At 34.3% G+C, this 27,929-nt stretch overlaps 1 protein-coding gene and 1 non-coding gene across 3 annotated transcripts in view; both read left to right on the top strand.

Moving 5' to 3' along the window:
* SUZ12 (SUZ12 polycomb repressive complex 2 subunit) overlaps positions 1-27,919 on the top strand; it is a 43,433-nt gene extending 15,514 nt beyond the window's left edge. The window contains exons 5-15 of one of the 2 annotated variants that reach the window (XM_065910811.1): positions 3,128-3,213; positions 5,202-5,433; positions 6,534-6,627; positions 10,974-11,079; positions 14,706-14,883; positions 16,362-16,453; positions 16,680-16,823; positions 17,297-17,454; positions 17,828-18,026; positions 18,491-18,570; positions 20,539-27,919. In XM_065910811.1, the coding sequence (XP_065766883.1) occupies positions 3,128-3,213; positions 5,202-5,433; positions 6,534-6,627; positions 10,974-11,079; positions 14,706-14,883; positions 16,362-16,453; positions 16,680-16,823; positions 17,297-17,454; positions 17,828-18,026; positions 18,491-18,570; positions 20,539-20,884 (1,715 nt within the window). In that variant the 3' untranslated portion in view covers positions 20,885-27,919. The remainder of the gene's footprint in view (positions 1-3,127; positions 3,214-5,201; positions 5,434-6,533; positions 6,628-10,973; positions 11,080-14,705; positions 14,884-16,361; positions 16,454-16,679; positions 16,824-17,296; positions 17,455-17,827; positions 18,027-18,490; positions 18,571-20,538) is intronic. The other variant, XM_065910810.1, reaches the window with a different exon arrangement.
* On the top strand, positions 19,158-19,264 carry LOC136150355 (U6 spliceosomal RNA). Its single transcript, XR_010659790.1, has one exon. It is a non-coding gene; the product is annotated as a U6 spliceosomal RNA (small nuclear RNA).
* Positions 27,920-27,929: the final 10 nt, after the last annotated feature.

Below are 27,929 nucleotides of genomic sequence, written 5' to 3' on the forward strand. Positions count from 1 at the left end.
TATGGAGGATGTAACTTATAACTCATTAAACTTTAAAAGTAGTTCTTAAGTCTTAGTCTGTGTGGAAACATTTTGACAGTTTGTTTGAAATACTGTATACCTGGACCCTCTAAGACCTCAGATCTAGTAGGGTTTTGGTGGAGTTTAAGAGTCTGTATTTTAGCAAGGCATGAAGGTAATTCAGAAATAGGGTGTCTGAGAAACAAGTTTTAAGAAACTACTTTAAATAAAGAATGTGTATAACTGAGTCACTTTCCTGTACATCAGAGGTTGGCACAACATTGTAAATCAATTATACTGTTATAAAAATAAATAAAAAAACTCTTAAAAGCTTTTAAAAATTGTAGGTCAACGTTATACACACATAAGATTGTGCTCAGCACCTGGTTTCCTTATAGCTTTCTTGCTGTCCATTTAAGTTATGAGTGGATTTTTAAATTGTTAAAATAATCAGTGTTTTGTGGGATCATTCTTGAAGGTAAACATTAGCTTATCTAAATAGATGAAATTCCACCTCTTAAAACTCAATCATACCTTTTAGGGCTCCAAGTATTGCGGTTAAAAAAAACTGTATAACATTATCTCACCCAACTCCGAGCCCTCATCCTTCCAAAGATCGCCAGTAGAAAATATGGAAAAGACTTAACAAAATGAAATTTATTAGATTTTGTCATTTTTATTTACACCGTTTTTCAAACTTTAAATTATAAAGACGGTGAGGATTTTAATTAATTGCCTCAGAACCTAGAATAGGGATAAACATTTTGATTTTTTTTTTTAATGACATTTTATGGAAAAACCCAAACAAACTGTGGCCATCCCGGTACGGAGATAAAACAACTGAAACAAGCACTGCTAACCAATGGGATATATCAATATGTTGGATATTGTAAAAGGAAAATTATATAGTCTTGAATGTTTCTTCATTAAAAAAAGGTGATAGCATACTGGGAAAAGTTTCAGTTGGTTTCAAAATGGATAAAATGCCTCTGGGCTTGTCCATCTTAAATTTGTGTATGTATCCTTTAATATAATCATGCAATGGAATAAAGTCTTTATAAGAAACAGGTCAAGTTGTTCATTCTTGGTATTGTTTAGTAAGGAAAAAAGTGTAATAATAAATAGAATGGTTATATTAGAACAGTTTGATAACTAGTCAAGTTTTTAATGTAAGAAATTTGAAGTCTGGTCATTTCTGTCCTATTAGTCTGGTCATATTAGCAGCTAATGTAACTTTAGTTTTGCTTTAGACCTGGTCTATTTTTTTTAATAGAAGTAACCTGAGTGACATTTTCATGTTTTTCCTCCTAAATCATTTATAATCATCTCGTAAAGTTATTTCTAAACATTCATTGTATTTGATCTCCTGTGGTACTTAAAAAATACATGAATTCTAATACTTTAGAAGCTCATAATTTGAATTTTACAGGTTTATTAGCCCTTTGTTCTCAGGTACTTCTATAAACATAAATTACTCATCACTGAAATTATTGATGGATATTAATTGAATACTATTTACTAACATCATATAATTAACAGTAATTTACTTGAATTAATTAGTTGAAATAAACTGGCACATGGTATGGTAAATTTTTTTCCTGTCTACATGACAGAAAAATTCAAAATTTGCTCAAATTCACTTAAAGTTTTTTTTTTTCCTTGATATTACTGGAATAAATGAGAAAGTAAACTGTCAATACTTCTATTTCCAGAAAGTAATTTCCCATTAGAACTTTGAAATTAGTGGAAGTTGGAAAGAAGCAGATATATTGCCTCTCTTGTCTATTCAAGGTATATTTGTAGTTTTTTTAAGAAATAATATTTTTAAGAAACCAAGATAGAAAAACAACATCAAGATCCCTAAAATATTATTTTTTCTTTTGTTTTTGAATGAATACTTGTTTAGCAGTTACTACTTACAACTGCTTAGAATGAATACACAGATTATTAGGGTACTATTTTCATGGTGAGTATTGTTCAGAGAGTATTTTTGTTATTGCATTTTGGACATTTGGATATTTTGGGTATGTTAAATTATCTTTATCCTGGATACAGCTTTCAAGAGACTGATTCAAATGTATTTTATGTATATGCCCTGAGTAAGAAGAATGTTTCTCAGCGGAAAAAGTGTTGCCTAAAATTTCAGAACAAAGATTATTTCTTTGTATATGGATTCATCTATAACATATATTTGTGTATTACTCATCTATAACGTATATATGTGTCTGTATACATATATATAACATATAGTTCTGTATATTGTTGAAACTTAATGATAAATGAATGATAAAATATTTAAGGTTTGGACTATTAGTGCCTTTGGGATTAAAGCCAAGTTGTAGGGAAGTATTCTGGAACCTTAATTTGCAGAAGCCTTTTTTTAAAGTTCATTGATAAAGAGACTATATACTATCACTTTAAAATTAAGATTCCTAAACTCTGTAAACCAAGAGATTCTCCTAGGTAGTAAATAATACCTTGATTTTTGCTATCCCATTTAGGCTTTAAAGATATTCTGGGGGAGGGAGGGGGGTTCATGGTGGGGAACACATGTACACCTGTGGCTGATTCATGTTAATGTATGGCAAAAACCACTACAATATTGTAAAGTAATTAGCCTCCAATTAAGATAAATTAATTAAAATAATTTTGTAATAAATGGGGAATGAATCTAAAAAAAAGATTCTTGTGAAATGATATGTTTATATTATTATAAATAACTTTTATGTTAATATTTTTTGAAATCCTTTTTTTTTAATCCTTTTGGTTACAAGTTTTGGTCAAATCAGAGAGCCTTTTAGTTTAGACATCTGAGCATTCAAAATGAAATGAAAGATAGTAACCAATTCAATTCAAATATATCTTAAACTAGGAAATTTTTCTAATAGATTTTGGGAGAAAGAAAAAAATGTTTGTGTCTTACCTCTCCTGAACTATTTCATTTATGCTTTCTACTAAGAAGAATTAACTATATTTGTTAAATTTGGAACTGATTTTGGGGAAAAGGAATGAGTAAACTTCTGAGAAGACTTCACTATAGAAAGTCTTTGCTTGAAATTCTCAGACATCTTAGGAAAATGAGTACTATTTTTTAAAACAGATTTTGAAGTATTATTTTTCTATTTAGATAAACCATCACAAAATTCAGAAAATGAACAAAATTCTGTCACCCTGGAAGTCCTGCTTGTGAAAGTTTGCCACAAAAAAAGAAAGGTGATGTATAAAATGATACTGGTGAATTAAATGGAATAATTTTTTTCATTAAATATGTTTATGCAAATATATATGTTCTTAAACCATGTGGTGGTGGTTTAGTCGCTAAACCATGTCTGACTCTTTTGCGACCCCATGGACTGAAGCTCGCCAGGCTCTTCTGTTCATGGGATCTCCCATGCAATAATACTGGAATGGGTTTCCATTTCCTTCTCCAGGGGATCTTCCCGATCCCGGGATCGAACCCAAGTTTCTTATATTGGCAGATGGATTCTTTACCACTGAGCCATCAGGAAAGCACTTTTAAACCTTAAAAGCTTTAAAATATATTGATGGCTGAATTGTAAAATTGATAACCTCTTTTGCCAACCTTCCATGTCTTCAAGTTTTTCTAATCTGACTGTAGGTATCTGCATAAAACTTTGTTATAGAAGTATGACAGTGTGGGGGAAGAAGCCAGTTTTTTAGCATCTTAGGACATAAATTCAGTTGCTTTCTGCTACTCTAATGTCTTAGCTTGTTTTTTGTTTTTGTTTTTTTACTTTAGCTATGTAAACACACTGGTATTTTAAATAAGGGCTAAGAAAGAGTTTTTCCCTAAAGGATTATCTTGTACCAGTACTTTGAGGCAAAGAAATTCTGCTGCTAGCATTATCAGTCATTAACTTATTAATATATTGCTTGAAATTTTTATTTACACGATGAAATCATTTTACCATAGAAACAAGTATTATGCTGGTTAAATTTCCTGGGCAACCCACCAAAGCTAGTAGGCTTATTTTTAGTAGCCTTGGAAGTCCTTGGGTGTTTTAAGAATAGGAGGGACTTCCCTGGCATTCCAGAAATTTAGGACACTTTCACCACTGGGAGCATGGGTTCTATCCCTGGTTGAGGAGCTAAAAGCCCAAAAGCTGTGGGGCAAGCCCAAAAAAGGTGAATAAGAATGATCTATATAGAGGTCCCTATTGCTAATGCTCTTCCAAAATCATAGTAAGATGATATGGTAAATACTGTGCTAGAGATACAGAGTAGACTGAAGTGATGGGAGACGGCAGTGTAAGTGTCTTATTATTAAGGACGCTCAAGTTAACTAATAATACTCTCTAGTCCCCCAAACCCCACACACAGTTAGTAGTAATGTGAAAATTCCGCAAGGTATGTTATTGTTTCGGCAAAAAAAGAAATGACTATAACTATAGTATGATCCTTATTGTGTTAAGAAAAGGCATAAATATTTTCTTCAAAGGATATGCACAGTCACTTGCTAATATTAGTCCTCTCTAGAGTGTAAGAACTGGGGTGACGGAGAAATATTTTTCCCATTTTAACCCTTGTAGAACAGAATTTTAAGACTGTAGGCATGTATTGTGTTTGTTTTGAAACAGAAGCTACCTAAAATACATACTGTATTTTCTTCTTATAAAGGTCTTCTGCATCTTGCAATTTTTCGGCTTTGCTCTCTCACCATAGCCCTAGTTATATAACTACAGAACATTACTCATAAGATGATTAATATTACTTCTTGTTGACAATATATTTCAATATGTGGATTTACTATTTCTTAAGGTTGTTGTCAGTAGGGTTATTGTAATCATCTTTTTTCATTTCTAATGATCCTATTTGTTATTTTGTTAAAAATAGAATATTTAAGGGAAAAGAGTAGTTTACATGAGTTGTAATACTTCAAGCATGGTTTTAGTTCTATATTTCTAACAACACTTTAAGATGACCATCGGCTAAATATAAGATATACTTTATCATTATTTTCATTATATTGAGGAAGTCCTCAATTGTGTTAACATTTGAAAATAGTTGATTGATACTTTCTTTGCACTTCATCACAATTTTCAGATCTTTGTTTAGAATCTTAGCATGCTGTTTGGAAATCATGCCCTAAACCGTACTTCCTATAACTGTGATTAGAGGTTTTATTATCATTCTTATCATTGCATATACATAAATAAATATAATAATCTTTGCCTTTGCAGGATGTAAGTTGTCCGATAAGGCAAGTTCCTACAGGTAAAAAGCAGGTGCCTTTGAATCCTGACCTCAATCAAACAAAACCTGGAAACTTCCCATCCCTTGCAGTTTCCAGTAATGAATTTGAACCTAGTAACAGCCATATGGTGAAGTCTTACTCATTGCTATTTAGAGTGACTCGTCCAGGAAGAAGAGAGTATAATGGGATGATTAATGGAGAAACCAATGAAAATATTGGTAATTTTTATTTTAATAATTTTACTAGATTTTACTGTTGGAGATTAAGATGAACTGTAAAAATGATTGAAGTAGTACATCTTCATAGTATTCATAATTGTGTACAAAATATTTCTTTTTTAGTTATTTTAATAATTATTTAGAGGGAAAATGATCCAGAACTAGAAGTTATTGCATGTGCTCTAACAACATGGCCTTTATTAGGAACTCTAATGAGATAATTAATTTTATGGTAGGTTGGCCTGGCGCTTACACTATTAGTTGTTGTGCTGTACTAGATATTTACTTTGTAAAATTTTCATTATTGTATGGTGAAACATTTCACATAGTAAAAAAAAAATATGTATATATTGAACACTGGATGGAAAAGACTGGTATTTAAATTAGTCTCTGAGCAAATAATTCATCCCTTCCCCCAGCGTGTGAGGAATTTCATACATACAGAACATTCAGAATTTGGTAGTGAATGACTATTTATCTACCACTTAGATTCTACAGTTAACATTTTATTATACTTACCACATATCTATCTTTCTATCCTCCACACTGTTCTGAATCCACCTTTGAGGTAACTTTTCATATAACATATAGGTGCTCAGGACACAAAGATGATTAAGAAATCCAGTCCCATCTTCCAAAGGCTCATAATCTAGAATACAGAGATAAACATAAAATATAATTGCAGCTTAATGATCCATGGTATAATAGAGGTATTTCTTTTTTTTTTTTAATAGAGGTATTTCTGAAGGTTAGTGGAGAACTACCTTGACAAAAATAATCTTTTGAGTCTTGAGGCATTCTTTGAAGTTCTTGGAAAATAACCATGAAAGAGGAGGAATTTTTTCTCCTTGCCTAGCAGGGAAGATCATTCTGAATAGAAACTAATATCTGCAAAAATGTGGGGTTAATAATGTCAATGAATATTAAAAAGTAAGAACATACACATAAGGTAAAAACATAAATTGAAGGGTGTAAGTCTGGGTATTGCAACTTCCTGTGCCTCATTTGGGATAGAGTGTGTTATGTGAAGGGTCCAAACGTCATAAATATGGTGTATTTGCTTGAATACTTGATTCATGAGTCATGTTTATCAAATTCAGATGTCAATGAAGAACTTCCAGCTAGAAGAAAACGAAATCGTGAAGATGGGGAAAAAACGTTTGTTGCACAAATGACAGTATTTGATAAAAACAGGTAATGTTGATGGACAGGCAAGGCTCCCATGTTTTAGAATTGTTTTTATTTTGAAGCAGAATATAGTGGTGATACTGTTTCTTTGCCTTTCTCTTTATTCTTATGGATGAAAAAACAAATTTGCAATTACTAAACTTTTCTCTTTATCACATAGAAAGCAATAAACACAGATGAGTTGTTTGAATGTTCAGTTAAGATTGTTTATTCAGCAAGTATTTTCTCAGTGTCTACTTTTTTGTTAGATACTGTTTTCGCCCATGAGGAGGCAGCAAAACCCCTGCCCTCATGGAGCTTAATTCTAGTAGAGGAAACAGGTACACTCCCCAAAATTATATCAGCTAATATACTTAGAATGCTGTGAAGAAAAATAGAGAATAAGTGGTGGTTTTATAGAGAAAGCCTCCGGGAGAAGGTCATATTTGAGCAGAGACCTGAATGAAGTGGACTTCATGCAAATATTGAGATTATGTATTTACCTAGAGTTAAGAAAATTTTGTGTTACCATCATTGTGTGGCTCTGTGTGCATTTGACACAGGGTAGAAAGGAACACTTGGATTTATAATCATTCCTGCAGTTTTCACTTGGGAATTAAGCACCTAGTGCCAGTGAAGAACCTCTGGGAAGCACATGCAGTATTCTTTCTTGATACGATTAGAGGATGAAACCTGGAATATGCCATGATTTCTTGTCCTGAGGTGCTCACTGGCAGTGAACACAGTTCACTGTCAGTCAGGGATAGGAGAAAGCCAAGCCAACTAGTGCATTTCTCATGCTCTTTAAAAAGTAGATTATTGCCTTGATATTATCCGGTTACTAGCTACCAGGGTAAAGAAAGTTTCGGGGCTTTTAATGGGAAAGCAAAGGTGATTAGGAATAGAGACATTGATTTTGCTACCATATTGTCTTTGAATCTGTCACTTAGTGACATTATTTTCTCTGAAGTTAGAAATTTGAAAGGGGTTATGTCTGTGGGAAAAGCAATTATAATGTCGTACACTGGACTTCATCAATGTTAGTAAATGTTCTATTTTAGGCAGTGTAGGAGGAAGGGTACATTATATTCTTTGAAAAATTCTTTCTACCTTACATATGTTAACATATTCCTTGTATATTTTTTAAAAACGGCCTTTTTAAAAATTTTATTTTTAATTGAAAGATAATAACTTTAAAATATTGTATTGGTTTCCACCATACATCAACATTAATCAGCTATAGGTATACATAGAAAACTGCTTTTTAAAAAAGTACCAAGAGGAAATCATAGAATAATTTTCTCCCAACTTAAATTTTGGAAATTTTCAAACTTAAAAAAGTTGAAGGAAAAATGCAGGTAGTTAATACCCATGTACCCTTCACCTAGATTCATAGTTTGTTGACATTTTACCACATGTGCTTTATTCATGAGTATTTTTGTGATAAACCATTTGAGGGTTAGATCATGACACTTGATTCCATTTCTTATTCCTAAACTTAGCCCAGATCTCCTGAGAGCAAGGACATTAACCTCCATAACCACAATACATCTTCCATATGCAGAAAAGTTAACATGAGACAAAAATACAGTACTCTCTCCCCAGTTGCCTCGGTAATGTACTTTTCTGTTCCCTCCTCGCCGTAGTCAAGGATTGTGCTCTGTAGCTAGTTGTCCATTGTGGTATATATTCAGTCTCCTTCAATTTGGAATGGTTTTCCAGTCCCCACCCCCCACTTTTTTTTCCTTCTGTGACACTTTAAGTACAGGCCTGTAGTTTTGCAGAATGTATTCCATTTTGGACTTCTGTGATTGTTTCGTGTTTAGATTCCGGTTAAACATTTTGGGTAGGAACACTAATTGATGATGTGTACTTTGTGCATATCACAGACACAGCTGATATTTGGTTTGATCACTTGGTTAAAGTGGTATTCATATTTCTCCATTGTAATAGTACCAAGTATGGATTAATGAATTCTACTTTTATTCAGTCTGTTTTATTTTTTTAAAGGTTTACTTATTTTATTTAGTTGTGCCCGGTCTTACTTGCCCTGTGTGGGAGCTTTCATTGCAGCACGTGGGATCTAGTTCCCCAACCAGGGATTGAACCTGTACCCCCTGCTTTGGGAGCACAGAGTCTTAACCACTGGACCACCAGGAAAGTCCCCTATTCAGTCTGTTTTAATCTATTTCTGTTGCTATTTTAATGTTCAAATTATCCTAAATTTGGTCAGGAGGAGCTCTGAAGCTCTAAGCAGGTTCGTAAGTCCCTTTGACTTATTTTTATTTATTTCTTTGTTTTCTGGAGTATTCTAGATATTCCAGGCTTTACATTCTTCTTTTCCTACCTCTCCTCTGGAATTGGCTCTTTCTTCAGAGTCATGGTTCCTTTTAGTAAAGGAAAAGTATTTGCCAGCCAAGATCTGGGGATTAGATGTTTAAAAATTCGTTTTATAATCTCTGAGAAGTAAAAGTCCCCTTAAAGAGTAAAATTCAAAAGCCATATCGAAAAATATGAATATGGAGCAAAATAAAAAACTTCTTTTAAAAAATGGGCTTCCCTGGAGGCTTAAAGGGTAAAGCATCCACCTGCAATGAGGGAGACCTGGGTTCAATCCCTGAGTTGGGAAGATCCCCTGGAGAAGGAAATGGCAACCCACTCCAGTACTCTTGCCTGGAAAATCCCATTGACGGAGGAGCCTGGGAGGCTGCAGTCCATGGGGTCGCAAAGAGTCAGACACGACTGAACGACTTCACTTTCCTTTCCTTTTGAAAACAAAAACACCATCATAAGCCAAGTTGAAATAAAAATGACAAGTCAGAAGAAAATTAATTTGAATTCACAATATGTAGATATCAATGGATACCTCATTCCTCTAATATATACAGATCATATTAAGTAAAAAGGAAAACACAACAGATCAATAGAAGAATGAGGAAGGGATATCATGAAAATATTTATAAGAAAAGAAAGTATATATGGTTTTTAAACAACTAAAAGGTAAAACATCTGAATATAAAAGTGCATTGAGATGTCATTTTTTTCACTTAACATATTTCACAGATATCAAAAAACTTGGTAAAAGCCTCATCAAGTGCCGTTGATAAGGCTGTGGGGGAAAAGGGACTCTTCATACATTACAAATAGGAGAGTAAATTGGATTGTAGCCATCAAATGTACAACCATGAAACAATGTTATGCAGCCAGGTAAACATGTGAGGAGAGCTCCTTTCCATTTTAGAAGAACATTAACATCTATTCAAGCTAATAAAATCAGCTTTAAAAAATATTAAGCTGATGTATTGAAGTAGAAAAAATTGAAGTAACACAACATAAAGATAATCCTTAAGTTCTTGAAATCATTTGCTATTAAATCAAACTTTAGAGCCAAACTATCTGTATTGTATTGCTAGCTCTGGCTACTCACTGTGTCATCTTAAAGCAAGTTATTTAACCCTGTCTATGCCCCCGTTTCCTCTTCTGAACAGTGGAGTAATAGCGTCTACTTCATAGAGTTGTTGGGAAGATTAAATGAACCATGTAAATACAGTCTTTAAAATAGGGCCTGGCACATAGTAAGCACTCAATAAATGTCAGCTAATAATATCACCTAAGAGAATTTCTGTAAGACTGATGAGGAGATGCCAGATTCTTGATATACAGTTAATTATTGGGTATGGTTGGAGAATGGTATTTAGGTTAGTAGTGCTACCAGTGTTTAATGGTATGGAAAAAATAAAAAACTATACACACACCAATATGTACACACACATTAAAACTGTACTGTGAGTATGGGTTTAATTTAATTGATTCTTTGATTCAACCAGTATTCTACATATTCATTCACCTGTGAAATGTTTATTGAGCACCTATATGTGCCAGGTGCCCCCTTAGGATCTTACAATTATCCAATTTGTCATTATAATCATCAGTTTGCTGACTCAAGAATTCTAGTTCAAGTATTTACAATAAGTAAAGATAACAGACATAATTCTTAGTGGCTCCCTAAGGCAAGTATTAAAACACTGTTGTTATTTCATTTCTAAAAGTATAAAGCCTGCACACATGCTTTATACTTAATATTTAAAACTTACTAAGTTTTAAGACCATAAGCATATTATACTTTAAATGTTTAAAGTTAAATCTGAGTAGCTACAGTAATGAAATAATTCTCTAGTAATAGTTATTAGTACAAATCATTAAAAAAAATTTTTGGCCAGGAATGGAGTGTAGGTATATTTTTAAACCTTGTTGTAAATGTAAGCTAGCTTATAAATTTAATAAATGCTTTTGAATATAAATCTAAAGATGTAGAGTTTGTGTACTTACAATAATACTCAGGTTACTTTAAAGTGTATGTGTTTGTCTAACAGGCGCTTACAGCTTTTAGATGGGGAATATGAAGTAGCCATGCAGGAAATGGAAGAATGTCCAATAAGCAAGAAAAGAGCAACATGGGAGACTATTCTTGATGGGAAGGTATGGACTACTCAGAAGACTGAGCACGTTATAGTTATAAACTCCCATTTCTGATTGATGTTTTTTCCCCCGAATGCAAATTCACGTTGAAAGGAATTCACATTGGAAGGAAGAGTCCTTTTTTTTTTTATTACCTTGAAAAACACAAATCAAAATTATCTAGTCAGAGTATTTAATGGAAGGCATCATCCTTGGAGCCAGACCACCAGGTTCAAATCTCCACTCGTAGCTATGTGGCATCTGGCAAGTTACTTAATCCTGTATGTCTCAGTTTTCTCATCTGTAAAGCAAGGCATAGAATTGATGAATTAAATGAAATAATTAATGAAAGATGCTTAGCACCGTGCCTGGCATAAAATAAGTGCTCAATAAATGTTAACTGATTCAATGTATGACAAAACCCACTGAAAAATAAAAAATTAAAAAAAAAAAATGTTAACTGATATTTTAAATCCCATTCATAGTAACAGCAGGTAACATCTGACTAATAATAAACTTATCAGGAAATCTTCAAATCTTAGATGAAGCAGGCTTAAAATAACTTTTAAGAGACTTAAAAATAGGCATACGTACATTTCTTGGATAGGCAGACAACAGAACCAGTGTCATTTGTTTCTAAATATATTAGATCAGTGTAGCAGCACAAGCGAAATCCTGAAAGGATTTTTTTTTTCTTAAGCCTTAAAATTAGTCTAAAGTTAACCTAAAACAGTGTGTAATAGTACTACGGAAAATTACGGAAAAGTTTTCTGAGAACCTTTACTTTCCAGATAACAATAAAAGAACTTAAATTTATGGTACAAGTATAGGAATAGACCAGAACTTCACTGAAGCATAATCTTGAAATAGTTTTGAGTTTAGTCTGTGATAAAATTGGTATTACATCTGTGTGGGAAAGATAAACCATTCATTATCTGTGTGACAGAATTGCTCTCTAGCCTTCTGGAAGTAAATTTAGACCTAATAAATTCCAGGAGGCTCATGAATGTAAATGTAAAAATTAACACTACGTAGCTTCAGAAAAGACAGGTGAATATTAATATAATCTTGCTATTAGGAAAGCCCTTCTAGGTGTGATACAAAAGCTAGAAAGCATAAAATAACAACTAATTAAAACGAATCGTTTCTATATTTTAAAAATCTTAAGTTAAAACCAAATGATGGACTGGGCCAAATATTTGTAACATACAGAAGGCTAATATGAATTGCAATTAATAAAAAAGATAAGCAATCTATAAAAAAAAGATAAGCAATCTAATTAGGAAAAATGGATAAAGAACAGTCTGACAGGTCTTAAAGCAACAGATACAGATGACTAGTAAGCTTTTTAAAAAGATACTCAACTTTACTAGTATTCAAAGACAAACAAGATCAGAGATTACTAGCTTTTGATTACTAGTTTGACAACAGTTAAAAGAGGTTGACAGTTTCTAGCTGGAGATGTGAGGACATATATTCTCATAGAATGCTTTAAGTTAAGAATAAGTTGATATAACTTTACTGGAGGGGAGACTGACAAATGAAAATTTTAATTGTGTATATAGTCATTAACAATTTGATATAACAGTTTACATTTTACAATTTTGTCACAAGGTAGTAACTAGATAACTGAAAAGATCTAGGTAACAAGTCTTGCCTGAAATTTTTAAATAGTGAAAAATTGGAAACACCTTAACTCTTAAAATGATAGCCATTAAAAAGGGCAATATTTTGACAAGATTTCCATGATATTCAATTTTTACATAATAACACATACAACCACCTTTTCTAAAATTAAGCATAATAGTGGTTACCGTCAGGTGATGGGATTTTAAATAATTTTTATTTATATGTATCTACAGTGCTTGAATTTTCTGCAGGTATTTGGTATTTTTATGTTTCAAAATTTTTAAAGTCTATAAATTTATCCTTGAGAAAATAGGATTGTTGTTTTTCCAAGAAATTGAGACAATATTAAATTTCTTTTTTAAAGTTTAAGTTTCTTCATGAGAAAATAGAATTATTATATCATATAACGAGTATGAGTTTATATGCATGCTGCAGTCCATGGGGTTGCAAAGAGTTGGACACAACTGAGCAACTGAATTGAACTAATATATGAGCTTGGGGGTTTTCCCAAGAAATTGAGGTATCCTTTTAAGTCAGGTCATATAGATTTGCTTCTTTTTAACAGCTCTATGTTACTCTTTTAAGTAAATGTCCCATAAATTGCTAAACTAATGTCACTTAAGTTGATAATTCGATTATTTTAATTTTTTTAACATTTTAACAAATGTTGTTGAGTATACTTGTACTCAGTTGTACATGTATCTTTTTGCATTGCAAGTATTTTTACAAGATAAATTCCTAGATATGGACTCACTATGTCAGAATTGGTTTATATGAGTACCCTTTCACTTCACTGCTGTCTAAAATTATAGTTTTAAAAGGATTATTTGTAATAAAGATGTAGAAGGAGATTAGACTGTGTGGCAGTAAAAGAGAAAATCATTGAAGATTTCTATCAAAAGGAATAGCATGAAAGCATCTTTGACAACAATTACTTGGTCTCCTGAATATGGATTGAGAAGTAAGAAATAGAAGCAGAGAGAGCAGCTGGGATACTGCTCTCTAGTAGTATTCTACTAGAGAATACTAAGATTCTCTAGTAGAATCTACATGTGATAATTATATGCGAATAGCAAGAATAGGTTTCAAATGTAATTCTGAAATATTTAGTTTAGGGTCACTGCTGCTGCTGCTGCTGCTAAGTCGCTTCAGTCGTGTCCGACTCTGTGTGACCCATAGACAGCAGCCCACCAGGCTCCCCTGTCCCTGGGATTCTCCAGGCAAGAACACTAGTAGAATGATAATGCTTGGGACAAAAATAAGTGTACTTGAGAAGAAAAGATAATAGATTCATGTCTAAACATATTTTAGTTCAGGATGACCTGGATATCCAAGTAACAATGTTTAGAGCTCTTAAGTGTAAAGAAGGGAGAAGCAATTTGGGAATAATCTAATAGGTAAATCCTTGAGGATAGGTGAGAGATTGGGGCTTGTGGCTAAATGTTAGCTAGGAATTAATTAAGGAGACCAAGCGAAGAGTGGTTTTGTAAGTGATTGGATGTGGAGGAGGAAAGCTTCAGTGTCCTAAAATTCAGAGAAGCAAGGGCAGTTGTTAGTGAAGCTGAGAAGTCAAAAATTATTCATTGCTAAAACCATTCAATTCAGTCAAAAGCAATTGGTCGTTGTTAGAGAAGTCGCAGACTGGCAGGCTTTGGGTACCAGTTTTTGTGTGTTTTTTTTTTTAATTTGTTAGTTACCAGCAAATAAAAATGGGAGTATTTTTCATGAGAACTTAGAAAAATGAAAATCTGGCTGTATTGGGCCAGTGTTTGTATGGGGAACCAGTTTAGCAATTGCCAGTCTGAGCTCTGTAGTACTATATACAGTCTTTACTGCGCCATACATTTATTATTTCCCTGGCTATCCATGTAGGCATTTGGGGGTTTTTAAAGGAAAAATCTGTTGATTGAAGTCAATTCCACATTAATGTCATAATAAATGTTTTTTTTTTTACTCCTACAATTTCTCTCAATTCATTTTTTGGGATCTTCACTGTTTCCATGTTTTTTCTTTTTTAGAGACTGCCTCCATTTGAAACATTTTCTCAGGGACCTACGTTGCAGTTCACTCTTCGTTGGACAGGAGAGACCAATGATAAATCTACTGCTCCTATCGCCAAACCTCTTGCCACTAGAAATTCAGAGAGTCTCCATCAAGAAAATAAGCCTGGTTCAGTAAAACCTACTCAAACTATTGGTATGAAGACTTTGCTGTCAAAATAATGCTTTGTAGAGTTAGGACTTAGGTTTTAGATTAATTTATCTTTTGCTCTAGTAATCTTTGGAAATATTGTTTGACTTACTAGACACATTATGAGTAAATTATGGTTCTCCTAAAGTTTTGTGATGAAGTGCTAATCAACAGTACTTTATTCACTAGAGGTATGTGGGAATTTTGGAGATTTTTTACTTTTTAAATTTTATTTTTTTAATTTTAGAATCATGGTATAATATGTAGTATACATGCCATATATTACATACTATCTTCATATGAGGTCTATAGATAGCTTTATGTCAGTTTAGGATAAGTTTTTCCATTAAATAAATTTGTCCCAAACTCATGAGGAAATGATTGGTTTTCAGAGCTTTGTAGTTTGGAATTGCACTTATAAAGGGCTTTGGAACTATGTGCTTTTTCAAATTTACGTAGAAATTTGTTTATGTTATAGAACTGACTTAACCATTGAAGAATATTTGAACAGTTTGGGGACTGGAAGAGGATTATTATAACCTGAATTTCATCAGGTTAAATTTTGTAGTAAATTTTTAAGAGGAGAAACACTTACAAATTGTAGCAGTTAGCTCTGTTGGGTTAAGGCCCAGGTTGCAGCATTCTTTCATTTTTTATCTGCTTGATGAGAACACTGTCCTTGACCTGAGAGTATCCATGTGTTTTTATCTAAGACTGCTTAAGAAGGCAGAAGGGAGCTGTCTTTGACATATACCACTCAAGTCCGTCCATTAGCTGTGTGCAAGTCACATAGTTAGAGTCAGTTTCAGGAGATGTAAGAAATGACCCATGTCAGGGGAAAGATTTTCCAAGGAAATAGTAGTCTGGGCACTTCTCAAAGTGTTCTGTGGCCAAATACTAGTAAAAGAGTTTTCAAGAAACTGAGAAGAAAAGATTTTTACAAAGTTGTACATATGAAATGATTACTTATGTCAGGAGAAATACAAATTTTCATTTTTAAGTCAGTAAAATAATACACCAAAATTATTAATAATGATTATGTTTTGGATTTGGAATGATATTATTGCAATCATTTTCATTTAATTTCTGTTAAACCAGTATTTAGTGGATGTCTGCTCACTGGTGTGCATTGGGAATACAGAGACCAATCAGAACCTTCCTCTGGTCTCGGGGTGCTTAAAGCAGTCCAGTGACTGCGCATAGCTACATGGGGTTAGTTTTAGGTGTTTTAGAACATGATAGGTGTCCTAATGCTTTAGGACATTTTAATGGGGGGAAAAAAGGGATCCTACCAGTAAAGACCTTAGTATCTGGTTAGGTTGCTGATAAAGGGATTGTTCCCCTGAAATCAGTGGAGGGTGAGAACAAACATTGTATTAAATGCCACAAGAAGAATTTTGTGAAATCTTTATTAATTATGTTCACAGCAGATATTATTTCACTTTTTAGAAGCAAGTATTTTCATTAAAAGTATATGTTTTCAGCTGTTAAAGAATCATTGACTACAGATCTGCAAACAAGAAAAGAAAAAGATACTTCAAATGAAAACCGACAAAAATTAAGAATATTTTATCAGGTAAACATAGCTGACCCTTCTTTTTTTAAGTAATCATGAGATACATTTGTTTTGCACATTCTATCTATCTGAAATACTTTGGCATATTTAAATAAAAAGAATGCCTCTGACTTTATTTTCCTTTTATATTGTTTTAATTATGTTTCAAGTTGATATTGAAACAAAATATCTTGAGACATGTAAGTTGGAGATGTGCTGTTCTTTTTGTTTTTTGTTATCTTTAAAGTTCCTTTATAACAACAATACAAGACAACAAACTGAAGCAAGAGATGACCTACATTGCCCTTGGTGCACCCTGAACTGCCGCAAACTTTATAGCTTACTTAAACATCTTAAACTCTGCCATAGCAGATTTATCTTCAATTATGTTGTAAGTAGCTTTTCATTTTTTTCACTACTATACCTTACGATACAATTTGGCTTTCAGAAATTGTACTTTGTGCAGAATGCCAAAGTTTCTACATTGAATGGATTGTTTATGGATGAATTATGGTGAATGATTCAGTGTTTGTGTATATTTGCACAGTGCACCTGTAATGACACATAATCCTCACCCCAGCTCTTTGATTTACGTGGTAATTTCCTTATCCTTGCTCAGACAAGAAATAATTTGTACAGTTACCAAGCCAGTAAATGGCACAGCCAGGATATTAACACGGATCTTTTTGACTCCAGATCTTTTGGCTTCCTGTTCACCATGCTGGTATGCCTGGCTTATTTTAGTTTTCAAAACATTTAAGAACGCACAAGTACGCTTTAATTAATTTAAGTTGGAAGAATAGGTATTTAAGGTAGGATAATTAATACTTTATTTTTCTAATCACCTTGCTATTTTTGTTACAGTATCATCCAAAAGGTGCTAGGATAGATGTTTCTATCAACGAGTGTTATGATGGCTCCTACGCAGGAAATCCTCAGGATATTCATCGCCAACCTGGATTTGCATTTAGTCGCAATGGACCAGTAAAGAGAACACCTATCACACACATTCTTGTGTGCAGGTAGGTAAAAAGGTCATGTGGCAAAAGTTTATTCTCTGACTTTATTGATGTTTGAGGAATAAAGGGAAGCCAGTCAAAACTACTATTGAGGTGGCAGTTCTTATTTCAGTGTTAACTAAGTCTCTGGGGTGGTATACTGCTTTGTAACCCTCCCTGGCCCCTGTTGTTACAGCGGTTTTTTCACTTCCTCCTCACAGCTTTTTCCTGTGTTAATGTGGCTACTGCTCTAGTGGTTATAGGGGGATTAAAGTGTCTCCCAGTAGAAATTTCTGTGTGCATGCCTAGGTAGAAACCTCTGTAAGAAAGGAATGAACACTGAGTAGTGTGAGCCCTCTCTGTTACTTAATATTACATCAACATTTCTTTTCATTAGGCCAAAAAGAACAAAAGCAAGTATGTCTGAATTTCTTGAATCTGAAGATGGAGAAGTGGAACAGCAGCGAACATATAGCAGTGGACACAACCGCCTATATTTCCATAGTGATACTTGTTTACCACTCCGTCCACAAGAAATGGAAGTAGATAGTGAAGATGAAAAAGACCCTGAATGGCTAAGAGAAAAAACCATTACCGTAATTATTACTGTTTTGTTGCTATTACCATCATCATCATTATTGACAATGATTTTACAGTTTTATGATGAAATGATTTTGTTAGAAAACTAATAACTTTAATATGAATTAAATTTTTGATTTAATGTTAAGGAGCATTTTTTTAAATTAAGGAATTCAGGAACCTACAATTTTTGTAATTGTCATTTTAATAGTTGCAAACTAAAGGAAATACAGGTTTTCTTCTTGTGATTTTGTGTTTTTTCATTTTATTTAAAGGCAACTATTTCATAACTAAGAATTTCCCTTTTAAAATTACCACTTAAATAGATGTTGGAAACATTGCTGCTTTGCTATATAAAGAAGTCATAGTATTTTTAGTCACAAAAAATTCTGTTTTTAACATTCTCACAATTTTTCTTAGAAATATCAATTATATTTATTCTGCATCTAATAGATTTTTTTTCCCTCTTTTTTTCTAAAAGCAAATTGAGGAATTTTCTGATGTTAATGAAGGAGAGAAAGAAGTGATGAAACTATGGAATCTCCATGTCATGAAGCATGGGTAGGGTGTTTCTAGATTTAAATACTCCATTTCCTTTATGTTCTTTTTGTTGCTTCACATTCTGTAAATCTGTGTTAGGATCTTACTTAAAATTTAGGTATAATTTGTCCTGAATATCCTAATTTAGCTATTAGAAAAATGGTTATCTTCAGAGAATGTTTAAGTAAGGTGCTAGCTCCATCTAACAGCAGGTTTTTAGTTAATGTTTTTTAATAACCCAGCTTTTATTCCTTTTATTGCTAGGGAATACATAAATAATACACCGTGTGCTACACACATGGAAATCCTGAAAACCACTAACACAATTATTAACAAAATTTTTAACTGCTTTATTATTCAGAATAAAATATAAACAACTAACTTTTCTTATATCTTACTACCATTTCATAAAGCTGAGGGTAGAACAATCCTAATTTCTTGTGCCTTTGGGGCTGAAGCATTGTTTTTCCTGTACATCTGCTTCCTTATGTGAACTATTTACCTGTCAGTACATAGATTCTTCTCTACCTTCGTTAGTGTTAGACCCTCAAATAGGCTTTCTTTTATAGCACGTGCATCTAAGGTTTTTTCCTTTAAAGGTTAAGTGAGTGCTCGCTTCGGCAGCACGTATACTAAAATTGGAACGATACAGAGAAGATTAGCATGGCCCCTGCGCAAGGATGACACTCAAATTCGTGGAGCATTCCATATTTTTTTAAAAAATAAAAATAAAAAAATAAAGGTTAAGTGAAATAAATGGGAAGGAGCGCTTTTTTTCTTTATTCTTGGGGAATGGAGAACTTCAAGTGTTTTAAGTTCTAGTTCAGATGACTGGGTGCATCGCTTATAGCCTTTTTTTTTGTAAACTGCCTTGAGCTAAGAATAGTCTTCACATTTTTAGTGGATTGTAAAAAATCAAAGAGGAAGACAATAGAGATTACATATGGCTTGCTAATTCGTTTCAGTTGTGTCCAACTCTTTGTGACTCTACGGACTGTAGCCCACCAGGCTCCTCTGTCCATGGGATTCTCCAGGCAAGAATACTGGTGTGGGTTGCCATGCCCTCCTCCAGGGGATCTTTCCAACCTAAGGATCAAACTCGCATCTCTTATGTCTCCTGCATTGGCAGGAGGTCTTTACCACTAGCGCCACCTGGAAAGCCCACGTATGGCTTGCAAAGCCTAAAATCCTTACTGTTTAACCTTTTACAGAAAATGTTTGCCTCATCCCTGGTCTAGTCATTAAAACTCAGTTATGAGTAAATATATATGTGGAGGCTTGGCTGTAATCTCTTTCTCCTTTTGTCCCAGTATGCCAGTTTCAAGATAGAATTTTAGTCAAATTACTTAATTGAGTTATATTTTAATTCCTGATCCAAATCTGTCAGCATAAGAACTACTAGGTTCACTATAAACTGGCATTACAAAGTGTCAGGTAGTTGGTAAACTCTTTGTATTTTTTCAGATCTGCAATCAGGCTTTTACATTTTACAGATTCTGTTTTGAGTGTCAGTGGGTAATAGAACATCCATCTCCTATTTGGTTTAATTTGGTTCTTTAAGATTTTATTCCTTGCCTTCCACCAAAACAGTCACCCTATACCACAATTGTTGTGACATCTTCATTTTTTCAAAAGTTTACCATGAACCGAAAGTGTGTAGAAACACTGCTTCTGAAATAGGAAACTGAGAGAATAGTGTTATACACTTAATGAAAGTGGAGTGGCAAGAGAAGATATTTTACACTTTCAACTGCTAATTTCCTAATTTCATTAGGAAAAGCAGAAATGACATCTGTTTAAGCTCTGGTTAAATTAAACCTCTTTAAATTTTCTTAAAATGGTAAGTTCAATCTCAGATTCACTATAGTTTTACTAGTTAAATCATCACTTACCTAGATATAGCCTTATTGTCCTATAATAGTTATCACTGTGGCCTTTGACAGAAATACTTTGTATTATTGTTGATGTGTTTGTGTTTTTGTTAAATAGGTTTATTGCTGACAATCAAATGAATCATGCCTGTATGCTGTTTGTAGAAAACTATGGACAGAAAATAATTAAGAAGAATTTATGTCGAAACTTCATGCTTCATCTAGTCAGCATGCATGACTTTAATCTTATTAGCATAATGTCAATAGATAAAGCTGTTACCAAGCTCCGTGAAATGCAACAAAAATTAGAAAAAGGAGAATCTGCTTCCCCTGCAAATGAAGAAGTCACTGAAGAACAAAATGGGACAGCAAATGGATTTAGTGAAATTAACTCAAAAGAGAAAGCTTTGGAAACAGATGGTGTCTCAGGGGTTTCAAAACAGAGCAAAAAACAAAAACTCTGAAAAGGCTTAACCCCACGTTATGGACAAACACTGAAATTTCATTCTAGGGAATTCAGCCTCTAGGAAGAGTTCTGTTTGTGTTTTTAATCATAGGTTCCAAACAGGCACTGTCAGATGAAGTAAATGATTTCAACAAGGATATTTTTAATCAGGGTTCTACTTCACTTCAGTATGCAGCATTACCCGCATATCAGTTTTATTGATGTCATTAAAACATTCTCAAGTTGGAGCATGAAAAGCAATACCTTAAAGTATTTTTAACTTCAACAATTGTCTTATGAAATATACTGAATTGATAATCTAGAAATTATTTCATATTTATAATGTGTTGGGGTTTTGGTTTTTTTTTTGCATTTGTGACTGGCTGTTTTTCTACTTTGTAATTGTGAGACATTTTCTTGGGGAGGGAAAATTAGAATGTGATTCCCTTTTTTAGAATCTGAAGATTTTTGTGAAATTATGTTGCAGTACTGTTTGCAATCAGACCTTAATCCTTGACTTTGAAATCATTTATCAATTTGGAGTGAAAAATTACAACATAAGGTATTTTACATTATGTGAGTTCATTTTACAATTTAAAAATAGCACTTCTTCATCTTACGCCTGTTTGAGAACATGTTAATTTTTCACATTTTTGTCGGTGAAATGTCAATGTTGGCTTCTAAGGTTACTGACCATCCATTTGTTTTTATGTGGATAATTTTAGTGCATTGCTCACCCAGTATATTTTTTTAAACTTGAACATTTTGCTATTTTTTTTTTTCTTCTTTCCCAATTAGGTAATCACATGGAAGATTCAGCTGTCCACATCTGTTCATTAGGATTGTAAACCAAGGGAAGAACGAGTTTAAGATTTTTAAGATGCCACTTTTGAGGGAGGAAATGTTCTATAAAAATGAACCAGAAAATGTTGTAACTTTTTTTTTTCTTTGCAAGGATGTCTTCGTAATGTATTTCATGATTAGAATATCCAATACAGATAAGCTGACTTGAATCGTTGTGAGCAATTTTGCCCTGTGTTATATGTGTCTCATGCACATATTTACAGTTGGATTTTCTCCAACAGAAAGTGGTTTCACTACTGGCACATTAACAAGCACCAATAGATTTTTAGTCCAACTCCAAGCACTGTGGTTGAGTAACATCACCTCAATTTTTTATTATCCTTAAAGATAATTGCATTTTCATATTCTTTATTTATAAAGGATCAATGCTGCTGTAAATACAGGTATTTTTAATTTTTTTAATTTCATTCCACCACCATCAGATGCAGTTCCCTATTTTGTTTAATGAAGGGATATATAAGCTTTCTAATGGTGTCTTCAGAAATTTATAAAATGTAAATACTGATTTGATTGGTCTTTAAGATGTGTTTAACTGTGAGGCTATTTAACTGATAGTGTGGATGTGATTTGTCATCCAGTATTAAGTTCCTAGTCATTGATTTTTTTTGTGTGTTGGAAAAAAAATAGGAAAGAGGGAAACTGCAGCTTTCATTACAGACTCCTTGATTGGTAAGCTCTCCAAATGATGAGTTACAGTAAACTCTGATTATGCCTCTGCATAGTGGATTTCGAGCATTTCTCTCGGGCTTTAATTTGCTAAAGCTGTGCACATATGTAAAAAAAAAATAGATTATTTTAGGGGAGATGTAGGTGTAGAATTATTGCTTATGTCATTTCTTAAGCAGTTATGCTCTTAATGCTTAAAAGAAGGCTAGCATTGTTTGCACAAAAAGTTGGTGATTCCCTCCCCCAAATAGTAATGAAATTACTTCTGTTGAGTAAACTTTTTATGTCATCTTATAATAAAAGCTGAAAAAATCCCTTTGTTTCTATTTATAAAAAAAAAAGCTTTTCTATATGTACCCTTGATAAGAGATTTTGAAGAAATCATGTAAGATGATAAAGCATTTGAATGGTACAGTAGATGTAAAAAAAAAAATCAGTTTAAAAGAACGTTTGTTTTTACATTAAATGTTTATTTGAAATCAAATGATTTTGTACATAAAGTTCAATAATATAAAAGATGCATTGTTTTGTTTTTTCTTATATTATGCATTGTTAATACACAAAAATTTTGGCTTGGCTAGGATAGGAAATATCCAAAAAAGTATATCCATCAGAGCAAATAAGTTGAGAACATGTGAAATCCTGCTTTTAGTTCTAGTAATAGCAGTTGCAACTAGTATGTTATACTGTCACATAAAAAATATTTTAAAATTTATAGTCTAGGGTAATGTCAATATTAATTGCCCTAAGGCTGATTCACCTTTGGTTTTTTCATTTTCTTTTGAATGAAAAAGAATTTATGTTGGATTTCAAAAAACCATATAGTGAGACACAAATAATAATTATATAATAAAATAATCTGTGAGGTCAGTAGTTGAAATTAATTTAGAAGAATTGAAGAAAATGTTCCTGAAGTGTTGACAGTTCCACTGTGCTCGGTTTATTTACAGGAAATAGCTTGCCTGTATACATGTTGTGTGTTCTTTGAGCTGAGAGCCTCTGGTTCCAAAGCTCACTCTGTTTCTTTAAACACCTGCTTCCTTTTCATTAGACTGCTGAGTCAGTCTCACTGGCCTTAGTAGTGATTCATGGTCTTCTTTGGTGTTCAGATATTTGTTACATAAACTGAAAGCCTTATATGCCATGCTAACTAAGCATTTGGATTTCAGGCAATAAGAAGTATTTGGAGATTTACTGCACAGACACGACACAAAACAGTCTGTGTCATAGGTCAGCCGTGGCTCCAAGAATCTGGGAGGGGAGAAGCTTTCCACAGGGAGAAGCACAGGGGTGCTGCGGGAGTCCTCCAGGTGAGATGCCCGACTAAGTAACAGAACTCTGCCTATGGTGAGATAAGGGCCCAAGAAGAAATCATGGTGTTTCAGTATGAAAAAGTTAATCAGCAGTGACAAAGCCAAGGAAGAAGAGTTTCATAAAGGAAGCCATCCTGTAACAGAAAAGGAGTTTAAGACAGCAACTTCAAGGGTAAAGTAACAGAAAACAGGTTTGAGGAGTTTAATGTTAATAAATGGAAAATGAGTCGGAAAAGTTTCATCATGAATATGCGGGAAATGGGGCCATTCAAAGAGGAAAACAGGCAGAGAGACTGGGGAGAGTGGATAGGAAGGTCGAGCCTGCAGACTATGGAAGACACAGAGAAGACCAAAGACACACATGACCAGAAAAGGAAAGAATGAGAGCAGGAACACAGGTGGATTCAGCTTGCTAAAGATGAAAGACTGCTGATAATACTGTCGGGTAAAAAACGGCGAAGTGGTACTCACGACATTTCTGATGGGGAAGTAAGGTAGTACAACCTCTACAGAGAGTCATTTGGTACTTTCCATTAAAATCATAATGCGTTTAACCTTTGCCCCAACAATTTCATCTTTAGGAATTTAATCTGACAGATAAACTGGGGCACATATAAATTGACAAACTGACCACTGTTGAGCAGATTAGAAAGGTACAGAAGTTTCTAGAATACTTTCATTTTTAACAAAATTTTTAAAGAATATGTAACCAATATTTGCTTGGTTGAAGAATATGACAATGGATACACAAAAGCAACTGCTGTCAGGGAAGATGGCTGGGTGAAAGGACAGGTAGGAAGGAGGCTGTTCACTGCAGTTTTTAAATGTACTACCTGTTTTCTGTAGTTCTTATATTTTAAAAACTTGAAAAAAACAGAAGAGGGATGGTTTCTCACTGAGAACCAGGTATAATAGATAAGTTAACAAAGATTTGGAACACAGTCAATTGGTATTAAGTAAAACAGGCGCTGTAAAAAATAGTCTGAACATTGTATTTTTTGTTTGTTAATCTAAATAGTATGTCGCTCCAAGAAAAGCAGAGATACATGTTTTATTAACTATACTAGTACCATATTAAAATGGATCATTGATGGGTCCCAGCTGTTGGCTGTAGATCACAACAAACTGGAAAATTCTTAGAGAGACAGGAATACCAGACCACCTGACCTGCCTCCTGAGAAATCTGTATGCAGGTCAACAAGTAACAGAACTGGACATGGAACAACAGACTGGTTCCAGATGGGGAAAGGTGTATGTCAAGACTGTATATTGTCACCCTGCTTATTTAACTTACATGCAGAGTACATCATGCAAAATGCTGAGCTGGATGAAGCATAGGCTGGAATCAAGATTGCTGGGAGAAATGTCAATAACCTCAGATACACAGATGACACCACCCTTATGGCAGAAAGCGAAGAATTAAAGAGCCTCTTGATGAAAGAGGAGAGTGAAAAAGTTGGCTTAAAACGCAACATTCAGAAAACTGAGATCACGGCATCTGGTCCTATCACTTCATGGCAAATAGATGAGGAAACAACGGAAACAGTGAGAGACTTTAATTTGGGGGGCTTCAAAATCACTGCAGATGGTGACTGCAGCCATGAAATTAAAAGACACTTGCTCCTTGGAAGAAAAGTTAGGACCAACTACACAGCATATTAAAAAGCAGAGACACCATTTACCAACAAAGGTCCGTCTAGTCAAAGCATGCTTTTTCCAGTAGTCATGTACGGATGTGAAAGTTGGACAAAGAAAGCTGAGAGCTGAAGAATTGATGCTTTTGGACTGTGGTGTCGGAGAAGACTCTTGAGAGAGTCCCTTGGACTGCATGGAGATTCAACTGGTCCATCCTAAAGGAGATCAGTCCTGAATATTCATTGGAAGGACTGATGCTGAAGCTAAACACCAATATTTTGACCACCTGATGTGAAGAACTGACTCACTGGAAAAGACCCTGATGCTGGGAAAGATTGAAGGCGGGAGGAGAAGGGGACAACAGAGGATGAGATGGTTGGATGGCATCACCGATGTGATGGAAACATGAGTTTGAGTAAACTCCAGGAGTTGGTGATGGACAGGGAAGCCCAGTGTGCTGCATTCCATGGGATCACAAAGTTGGACACAACTGAGCAACTGAACTGAGTTGTTGACAGCAGAAAAATCATATACTTTTCCTCCCTGATTGGAATTCACTATCTTTTCAGTCTTAATCTCTCATGTATGCAGTCTCCCCTCCAACCAGGTAGGGTATCAGAGTACAGCATGGTACACACCATGCACCCTGGTGTTCTCCATACACAGTCTACAATCCAATTTCTGGAGCACCTTCTGTTTGTATGTACTATTTGTACAAGTGTAAGATTGGTTTTTATACAGAAGTAAAAATTTACTCAAGTATAAGACAAGATTGTTATTTAAATGTCACATGGATGAATCACATTATAAAGCTGGTTTTAGAGAACAGAGTGTGTATCTCCCAAACTACTGTATTTAATCTGTTGTCTTTTCCCATTTCTGACTACTATCCTATCCACCCACATGGCAAAAAGCTTCAACCAGTGGCCACCTACAGGTGCACCATCTCCTGGAATCATATTTCTGTCCATGCTACTCCATCCTTTTTCAGAACCCAAATAGCTTCCACCTGCTTTGCTAGCACACTCCCACTTCAGTCGTCCTGTAATTTGTCTGTGGATGTGTGCCAGGACTTGTGCCAAGCACTGGGAATGAGTTGAGTAAGACTCATGTTTCAGGGCTTCTCCCAGTTCTCATGGATCAAAACTAAAGTCACTTCTTTCTCCTATCCCTAAATGAGCATGCACCTCTTTGCTAGACTTATTGCTCATTACTCCAGAGAAGCAGCGATGAAGCTACACAGGTCACAGAATGAAAGCTTTTTCTATTTTGAGACAAACGTATGAATCACCTAGAACAGGAGCCTAGAATGTAACAGGAATCCAACAAATCTTAGCTCCTTTCTCCACTAATTCAACTGAGATTTTCTTCTGAGTGGATTCTGTCCAAATGACCCCTACTTCTCTTTTTTGGGAAGCAGGGAGCTGGCTCTTCGGTGAGGCCCTGAAGGGAAAGGATCATGGTTGCCATGCCATTAGTTAGGCTCACGGAGCCTTATTTATTCCTTAAATACTTCTTGGGCACTTATTATGGCCTTTGCCTTAGTTAAGTGTGAGGATACAAAGATGAAGGCAGACGCTAATGAATGCCACAGAGGGTGACATTCGTTCATGTTTTAGTAAGCCAAGATAGTAAGCTAAATGTCTTATCTCAAATTGGTGCCCCAGGGACATAGGGCAGTGTGGACACAGAGGAGCGTGGCAGAAGCACTGAGAGTCCGCAGACCTGGATTTGAATGCCAACTCCAGGGCCTTTGCAGCTCCGAAACTCAGTTACTTGACCACTCTGAGTTTGTTTCTTCAACTGTAAAATGGGATCAAAATCCCTGCTTCAATAGGATGGGAGGTGGGAGGGAGGGGTTCAAGAGGGAGGGGACATATGTATACCCATGGCTGATTCATGTTGATATATGGCAGAAACCAACACAATATTGGAAAGCAATTATCCTCCAATTAAAAATACATTTAAAATAACTATGGCAATAGACAAAAAAAGTGCCTCCTTCAACAGGGGATCTGGACAGTAATCTGCTCTTGGTTAACATCTATCACTATTTCCTTCCCTACAACCTTACAGTTTTGTCAACTCTCAGCTCCCACCTCTAAGGAAAAATAACATGCTTGCTCCTTCCACAAGCTATATATTTTAAGATCCTGGAGAAGTCTCCTGAGATTACATTAACCAAGTCTTAATTCTCTACAAAACTGCAAGCTTTCTAACACTGCCTTAGGTAAGACTAATGAAGTGACAGGTCACTTTTCATTTAATCAACATTAAATTCCATGAAAGAAAGGCTTTTGTGAGAGATTAGTTTTATTTTGCTGAATATGGTTTTTTGTCTTATAAGAAAAGTACTGTTCTTAGTTCAGAAGTACTTGTCAGATACCCACATATCAGGAAATATTGGGTAGGAAGTACATCCCAGACTTTTGGATTTCATAGACCAGTAATAAATATTCAAAAACTTTTTGACATTTTGTCAGACAGGATTTACAAACAAACCCAGCAAACCTGACGTCTACTGTCACTTTAATTTTATAGAAGGACACAGTATAGAAAGAGCAAGAAACTTAAATTTCAGAATAA

The sequence above is a fragment of the Muntiacus reevesi genome, chromosome 18 (genome assembly GCF_963930625.1).
Source record: "Muntiacus reevesi chromosome 18, mMunRee1.1, whole genome shotgun sequence".
Taxonomy (NCBI): domain Eukaryota; kingdom Metazoa; phylum Chordata; class Mammalia; order Artiodactyla; family Cervidae; genus Muntiacus; species Muntiacus reevesi.